General features: G+C 37.0%; 1 protein-coding gene across 1 annotated transcript; it reads left to right on the top strand.

Annotated features, from left to right (window-relative positions):
* Nucleotides 1-474: 474 nt before the first annotated feature.
* LOC109106346 (peptidyl-prolyl cis-trans isomerase FKBP4-like) lies at nucleotides 475-6,713 on the top strand. The gene is made up of 10 exons (XM_042775644.1): nucleotides 475-1,051; nucleotides 2,107-2,251; nucleotides 3,208-3,350; nucleotides 3,461-3,581; nucleotides 3,815-3,971; nucleotides 4,060-4,150; nucleotides 4,466-4,549; nucleotides 4,663-4,848; nucleotides 5,259-5,498; nucleotides 5,611-6,713. The coding sequence occupies exons 1-10, from the start codon at nucleotides 962-964 to the stop codon at nucleotides 5,704-5,706; spliced, it is 1,353 nt and encodes a 450-aa protein (XP_042631578.1). The 5' UTR covers nucleotides 475-961; the 3' UTR covers nucleotides 5,707-6,713.
* The last annotated feature ends 1,807 nt before the right edge of the window (nucleotides 6,714-8,520 follow it).

The following is an 8,520-nucleotide window of genomic DNA, read 5'->3' as shown; positions in this document are numbered from 1 at the left end:
TATTATAAAATAAAATTGCATTATTCTTTTTATTATAATATACACCATTAACAAAACTTAGAACATTATACAGTGGGAAAATAAACATCACCATCATAGTAAAGCAGGCTTCATATACATACTGTCTTTAAACATTGTTAATAGGTATATAAAAGGTGTGTACAGTACATTGTTAATTTATTATTAATATATATATATATATAGTTTTATATGTTTTAGTTGGTGTTCTGTACTTGTTACAAGTGCACGTAAAGTTATTCTGCATGAATAAAGACAAATAATAATAATAATAATCTAATCTTACCATAGAAACATGTAACCATATTTTCGTTTTTGACTGTGGTTAACAGTTTAGCGACGGTGCCTATTTGCAGTTAGTTCTAGACAGTGTTGCCAAATCCGCATTTTTCCCGCGGAAATTGGCCACCTTTAACTCTGTTGCACCGGGTTGAAGCGAACCAAATATCGTGATATTTAGAACGCGAATTTTAGCAAAGGACTAACTCCGAAAACGTGTATTTTAACCCCGGAATGCGATTTTTTACCGGAGGACCTCCCCATCGAAACGCGAGCGGGCTGGTTTTGAGTAGAAATTAGGCGGGTTTGTTATGAAAACTTGGCAACCCTGGTTCTAGACGCTACCATCTCCTCGCTCTCGTGCAGCTCTGGAAAGTTCGTCGAGTCGATTCAGTTTCCAGCAGCGGGCCGATTGTTATATAAACGCCTCGCACAGCTCGTCCCCGGACTCAAAAACTACATTTAACAAGCACGAACCGTCAAATATTCGCCGTGGATCACCAAATCCATTCCTAATAGCGATATTAATTCCATTTAGCCCTGCGGACGTCGAGTCTCCAGTGATCTCTGTGAAGGAAAGACCTCATACTAGACGCTCTGTGAGGAGAGTGGATATAAGTTATTTTTGGGGCTGTTTCGAAGAAAAAATCATTTTGAATCAAACATGACTGCAGAAGAGGTGGTGAATGAAGGCTGTAGCATCTCCATGGAGGGTGAAGACATCACTCCGAAGAAAGATGGAGGTGTTTTAAAGGTAAATACTGCAGTGCCATGAGCCGCATTGACTCCATGAAGGAGGTGTGACTGACTGAATGCTTGTTAGAGCCAATATTTCTCTCTGTTAGCTCACTTTACTGCAGCTCTAGCTGTTGTACGCAGTAAAATGTGAATAAATGGGTTTAATTTGTTTAAACGTTGCTAATTGGTTTCAAACACCGCCTGTTGCTAATTTTGCAGCATTGCTGGATCTTTTTAGCTAGCTTGTCCTGCTTAAAGGCACCCACCAAAATGACAGCTTTATCATAATTTATTTCTGAATGTCTAACCAAACTTACATGACTTTCTTTTTTTCTTTTTTTTTATGTGGAACACAAAATTAGATGTTTTGCGGTAGGCAGCTCCAGTCACCATTCACTTTCATTGCAGTCTTGTCTAACACAACGAAAGCGAATGGTGACTGAAATTGTCATAAGCCTTAAATTGTAATTTTGTGTTCCACAGACAAAAGACAAAGTCTTTCAGCTTTGGAACAACATGAGTGCGGATAAATGATGACAGAAATCTTTCTTTTTAGATTAACTTTACTTTTTCTTTAGGTGTGTTTCATTGTTGTAGTTTTATTTGTACAGATGTGTAATGTTGAGTAAACATTCAAATGTCGTCTATTTTGAATTTATATACAAGTGACAAGTTTATGCAGTGAAATGAGTGGCAGACCATTCAATATGCACATGCAGGTCAGCATGTAATTTCTGGAAACTTCTCTCAGTTTAGTGTTTTCAGATGGAAAGTGATTCAAACAGGAATTACTTGTTTGGGATAGTCGAGCACTTTCAGTGTAATGCATTTAAGAAATTTATCGGAATGAGCTGTAATTATAATTTGCAATATGACACACCTATGCAATTTAAAAGTAATTTATTATATACAAATGTAGATTGATTCATTTGCTGTTTTCGAGTAACGTATCATAAATGTAAGCATTAGGCGTGAACATTTTTCTGTGTGCGGTCTTGAAGATTGACAGATCACAGGTGTAATGCAGTGTGACCAACAGATTGATGATTAATCTTGTTCTCTCTTCTACAGATGGTCAAGAAGGAGGGTACAGGCACTGAGTTGCCTATGACCGGTGATAAAGTATTTGTACACTATGTTGGAACCCTGCTTGATGGCACGCAGTTCGACTCCAGCCGTGATCGTGGGGAGAAGTTCTCCTTTGAGCTGGGCAAAGGTGGGTGTTGTGAGAGTGAAGTGGGTTGAATGTTTGTCTGCCCTCTCTGACATTTAAACAGGTTGTTGATGCTGTAGTTTTATATGGAAATAACACCTGTTATGATTGGTTAAATTAGCGATTTGATGAAAGTGGTGACATATAATTTCTTACGTCCGTGATGACGTATTTTTGTAGGCTAACCTGGAAGTTATCATCACCTTTGTTACCTTGATCAAACCCCAATATGATTTTTACATTGGCATTTGGATTATTGCAGAAAATAAGCACTGAAAATAAACATTCTGAACCCTAAATACTAGGGCTGGGCGATATACCGCATGCGATTGTCACGCGCATTATTTCGTCAGTAAAGCCGCTTCCCTGATTACCGCTAAATCGCTATCACCTGCTTTCAAATGGAGTGGCATTTAATAGACAGAGCCATAGTTCACTGACAAACTACGCAATATTGCGTTCATTATTGAAGGCGATTCTTCTGTGATAATGAATGCGATATTGCTTTTCAGTTTTTGGCCTACACAAATACGTAATGCGAATGTGTTGTACATTAGAGTGAAACAAATAATCAAAAAAGATGGATTTGACGAGGATTTGGTTCTGTGCATCGGTTGTTGCTCGGATGGAGGCATATCTGAATGCGAGCTTGCAGTTGATTGTAAGGAAGGGCTGGGGTTTAAATGGACTGAATGAGTGGAGAAGTCAGTCGTTTCACTGAAACAATGACATATTGATTAAAAATAAGGTTAAAACAATTAAGCATGCATGAATGAATCGTTCACAACATGCATTTAGAAAACATGAATTTCCATTTCATGCCAACTTTAAACCATCATGAACTTAACCATGTGCAGTGTGGGAACTGCAGGGATTAGGGACAGATGTAGTTAGAAAATACAGAATAGATAAGACATTGTCTAGCATGCAAGTCAACCATTGTTTGCTCTGTCTCACAGGTCAGGTGATCAAAGCATGGGACATCGGTGTGGCCACGATGAAGATTGGCGAGATCTGCCAACTGATTTGCAAACCTGAGTATGCCTATGGAGCTGCTGGCAGCCCACCCAAAATCCCACCTAACGCCACCCTTGTGTTCCAGGTGAGGTCCAGATGCATGTGAACAGGATATTCAGAATATTGTATTGTATAATTAAGAAAATTGTAAGGAGTTTGTGTGTTGACATGTCTATTTGTTTGTTTGTCTGGCAGGTGGAGTTGTTTGAGTTTCACGGGGAGGACATCACAGATGAAGAAGATGGTGGGATTATTCGCAGGATCATCACTAAGGGGGAGGGTTACACAAAGCCTAATGAGGGTGCATCTGTAGAAGGTAAAACACTGCTCTTATTCCTCCAACAATCAATAAATGGAGAGCAATTCATCTACATGTCACTCTGAAGGGTCCACTTAATGAGTAAAGCAAATGTTAACAGAAGAATGAAGCGAAACTAATTTAAAGAAACAGTTGACCCGAAAATTGCTTTCTCCAGTGAACTACTCCTTTAATCATTCTGTGTAAGTACACTCTTTGCAGTAGTTAATCTTTCTATTTCTTTGGGTTAGTGTGGTTGGAGGGCTGTCACGAGGGGCGTGTTTTCGACGAGCGTGAGCTGAAGTTTGAGGTGGGAGACGGAGAGGGTTTGGGTCTGCCTCCAGGTGTGGAGAGAGCCCTGCAAGCGATGGAACAGGGAGAAGAGGCGCTCTTCACTATCAAACCAAAGTAAACACACATTTCTTACAACTGCAAGCAGTGTCTGTTGATGTCCATGCTTTATATTCATTTATTTATGCATGTGCATCAATCTTAGGTATGGCTTTGGAACTGCTGGCAGCAACAAATTCAACATTCCACCTAATGCTACGCTGCAGTACAAAATCAAATTGAAAGCATTTGAGAAGGTCAGTGTGTGTGCTCCAAAATAAATTCACTCAGGAAAAAGCCAGTGTATTGGGATATTATGTTTTTGAGGTTTACATTTAGGGAACTTTATGTAATATGAAATTACTAGTCTGTGATATAAGGTCATTGAAATCCATTCCTAAGAACAACAATAATTTGTAATATGTTTTCTAGCTTTATTTTATTTTAATTTTTTCGTAAATCATGCATTAAGATTAATTACAGTCTGTAAGTGATCAGCTAAGCATTAATGTCTGTACACAGTCATTGTCATGAATGGATAGGAGCTTAATATGTTGTGTTCTCTCATACAGGCAAAAGAATCCTGGGAGATGAACACGACTGAGAAACTAGAACAGAGTGGCATCGTCAAAGAGAAAGGAACTCAGTATTTTAAGGTAGCAGTTTAATAAACCTAATGTATTAACTTTTTGCAGCATTGACATGTTATTCATCTCATTTTAATCTAATAGTACACTTTTAAGAATTGGAGTGTGTTTTCTGTGCACAGGAGGGGAAATACAAGCAGGCAGTCATGCAATACAAACGCATTGTGTCCTGGTTGGAGCACGAGTCAAGTATGCAGCCGGAGGAGGAAGAGAAAGCCAAAGCTCTGCGATTGGCTGCTCATCTCAACCTAGCTATGTGCTACCTAAAGCTGCAGGAACCAAATCCTGCCCTGGAGAACTGTGACAAGGTAGGGAATGAACAACCTTGTTGAGGCTTGCACATCGTCATGCTTACACAGTCATATTTAAAGGCTGTAAAAGTTAATACATTAAGTTTATTAAACTTAATAAATAACTTAATTTGTAACGTCTTTATTTAAAATGATTAATGGGCTTTTTTATTTTAGTACTTTTTTTAAATTTGAGTACTTATTTGTTGAAGATTCTATTTCAGTTACATTTCTTATTTCTGTTTACATTTTTTTCTTAATGTTTGTGTACGTTTTTCCTCATCATTAGCAAGTTTAAAAAAAAAAAAAGGCATTCTCTTTATTGATATTCACTCTTGAATCCTGAATTGAAGGTTATATTAAAAAGAGAGCAAACTGTTCTAATTTGTCCTGATTTCATTTTGATTTCTGTATTTTTTTGTGTAAAGGCACTGGAGCTGGATGCAAATAATGAGAAGGCTTTGTTTAGGCGAGGAGAGGCACTGATTGTCATGAAGGAGTTTGACCGGGCGAGAGCAGACTTCCAGCGAGTCACTCAGTTGTATCCAGCCAATAAGGCCGCAAAGAGCCAAATTGTGCTCTGCCAGAAACATATCAAAGAGCAACATGAGAAGGACAAACGCCTCTATGCCAACATGTTCCAGAAGTTTGCAGAGAGGGACGCCAAAGTAAGTGTCTACAGTTACTAGCTCTTAGTCACTGCACAAAAGATTTGCCCACCGGATAGCTGTTGTCTTCTATCTAATGTTGTTTTTTTTGTGTGTGTGTTTGATTTTCCAGAAAGAGTCAGAACAAGAAAAGGAGCCGGAAAAGAAAGAGAATGGTAGTGCAATTGAAATAGATGAAAACGGAGCCCAGGAACAAACCGCAGCATAATAGCGTGCTTGCGTGTGTGTATGTATTATTTACTGTCTTCTGTGTTATTTTTGTACCTACTATAATATCTGTCTCCCTGAAGCGACTGTGTTCGTGCGAGTGAGGACGCATACTTGCTTTGGTTTCTAATCTAATGTAGCAAGTGGTTTGCTTTTGTACTGTGGCCAGACCCTTGTGGCCAGGTGTGCACTCGCATATGATTGCACATGTGTATGAATGTTTGTGTGAGATACTGTAAGGCAGCTAGTCGGCCTGGCCATGTTCTCTGCTGCGTCTCTCTAAGATATGGTGGAAATAAAGCGAACTCGTTCTTTGACTGTAGCCTGTACTGCAGCCTCTCGCGTGAACGCAATACCATCGCTGCTCCTTAGAAACTCTTGAGTTACACTGCTGTACAATAAAGCGCTTTTCTGTCCTTTTATGTAAAGTGCATGGAAATGATCGCCAGGGCAAAAAGACTGTTTTGATTTCTTTGACTTGTAAACATTTGATTTGGGTTTTTTTCTTTTTTTAAGAACATCTTTCCACTGTTAAATTCTTCATGTTTAATGTGTCACAACTGGAAGCATTTCAATAGGGAATCTCTGCTGAAGTCTTGCAAGCATTTTAGAGGAGAAACAACGCACCTTTCCTATGAAGAATCGTCTAGTTTCCACTTTACTCATTTTCTGTTTGCATCCTTTTTGGTGAGATGGGTATTTTAAAATACAAGGTGAGAACATGAACTTAGACCTGCAGTCTGTTTTTTTGTTTGTTTGTTTTTTGCGTTTTGTCCCTTGTTTCTTCATCTTCTTGTGGACAAGATTTCCTATGATTTCTCCATAATCCCTTTTGCACACTGTAATCTGATGGTGAATCGTCATGGCAGACGAGGCTCTGTGTGACAGAGCTCATGCAGGACAGGAGAACTGTAGTGTGTGGTTTGTGCGCCAGACCTACAGATTCTTTTTCCATGTCCTTGATGCACCTGTGATGTTGACTAGAACAATAAAACAAACTCCAAATCCTCCTGCTGTAGTGTGCTTTGTAGCATTTAGTACAGTGTGAAAGTAGTATAAAATTTGTCTGTCTCTGCAAAGATAAATTGGGAGCCAGTGGAATTAATAAAAGGAAATAAACCAGTGTTCTACCTTAGTCAGCTGAAATCCAGAAAAACTACAGAAATGTGAAATTCTGAAATAGAAAATAGTATTTTCTAATAAAATATATATATATATATATATATATATATATATATATAATAAATTTGAACAATTGTTTTGTTTTTTTTACAGTGTTTTTTTTTTTTTCTTTTTCTTAACTGACATTTTCAAGAATCATGGTTCTCATGGTCTTGGGCAACCTGGATGATTATTTTAAAAGTGTGATTTATAGTCATGGAAAAGTATTGGAAATTATTTGATATATATAAATAAATAATCACACATTTTTCTGTAAGTAAAGTTTGAAAACGAGCTGCCTCTTCATTACACCAGAAGTGTCAGAAATATCCATTCAAATATTGTCTTTGACAGAAGGGGGAGCCTTGGAGTCAAAAATGTTGAGCATGACTGCATTAAGCCAACTTGTTTTACAAACATGCAAACAGCTGGCATTAGATTGAGAAGGAAAAGACTTAATTCAGAAATAACTGCCCAACTTTCAAATCAAAACTGTATTAGCCAAGATGTACTTAACGAGGACTTAACAGGTTGCTCCTGGATTATCACTGTAATATGTCATTATTAATAAAAGGCATCTGCTAAATGACAGCTTTTTTCTCTCTTTATTACTAAACATAATGTTTAAATATGACAGTAAACACAATTTAAAGACGAACACAACATGCAAAATAAAATGTTTGACCCAAATATGTAAAGCAGGGGTATTAAAACACTCCATTTTAATAGATAAAAAAGAACAGTTATTGACATTCAGAAATTACTTAATTGAGGAGTATCCTTTTAAATATATTTTATATCATATATATATATATATATATATATATATATATATATATATATATATATATATATATATATAGAACTGCACACATTTTAAGGTTAAATACAATATTTATTTAAAAGTACTATTGCATAACCTAAATCAAACTCCTATCACTGAAAATGTAAAGCTCCTCTAAGCGTAATTTTATGTCACTGGCTTTGAAAACTTGAGATCTTCCCTCATGTCTGCCTGCAGTATGTCACTTGGTAACACATTGGTCATTGGGGATGGTAAAGTCCCCAGGCAGATATGTTTGTTTGTCGGTGATGTATCTGCTAAGCCCATCTCTCTCTTTCTATCATGTCTCATGTTAAAATGTGTGGCCCATGCCACATCTGCTGGAAACGCCATTGACACTGAAGACAAATAAACCTGCATGCAAAACAACCTGCAGCAACAGTATAGCAGGACATACAGGTTTATCCAGATCAGCTTCCACACAACACATCCAAACATTTTCCTTTGTCTGCTATACTAGTTATTTTAGCATTTTATCTATCTATCTATCTATCTATCTATCTATCTATCTATCTATCTATCTATCTATCTATCTATCTATCTATCTATCCATCCACCTACCTACCTATTGATCTATCCAATAATATTGATATTAAATAGATAAAATGCTAAACGATATATATATATATATAGATAGATAGATAGATAGATAGATATGTTGATTTATTTATTAAATATAAGTCCTTTCCAATACAATTTTATTATTTTGTGCTATAACTCTGTCTCTCTCTCTCTGTGTGTAAAATATATCGATTTAAATATTTAAAAACTCATTTTGTATATTGTGTTAATGACACACGCACACAAAAT

The sequence above is a fragment of the Cyprinus carpio genome, chromosome A18, assembly GCF_018340385.1.
Source record: "Cyprinus carpio isolate SPL01 chromosome A18, ASM1834038v1, whole genome shotgun sequence".
NCBI classification, from domain to species: Eukaryota; Metazoa; Chordata; class Actinopteri; order Cypriniformes; family Cyprinidae; genus Cyprinus; species Cyprinus carpio.
The sequence above is the reverse complement of the archived record's forward strand: the minus strand, read 5'-3'. Positions and strand labels throughout refer to the sequence as shown.

What these genes read in the sequence shown, in the direction of transcription:
- LOC109106346 (XM_042775644.1), top strand. Translation starts at nt 962, where the DNA reads ATGACTGCAGAAGAGGTGGTGAATGAAGGCTGTAGCATCTCCATGGAG. An exon ending in AAGATGGAGGTGTTTTAAAG is followed by an intron (nt 1,052 to 2,106) that starts GTAAATACTGCA and finishes TCTCTTCTACAG; the next exon opens with ATGGTCAAGAAGGAGGGTAC. An exon ending in AATTGAAAGCATTTGAGAAG is followed by an intron (nt 4,151 to 4,465) that starts GTCAGTGTGTGT and finishes TCTCTCATACAG; the next exon opens with GCAAAAGAATCCTGGGAGAT.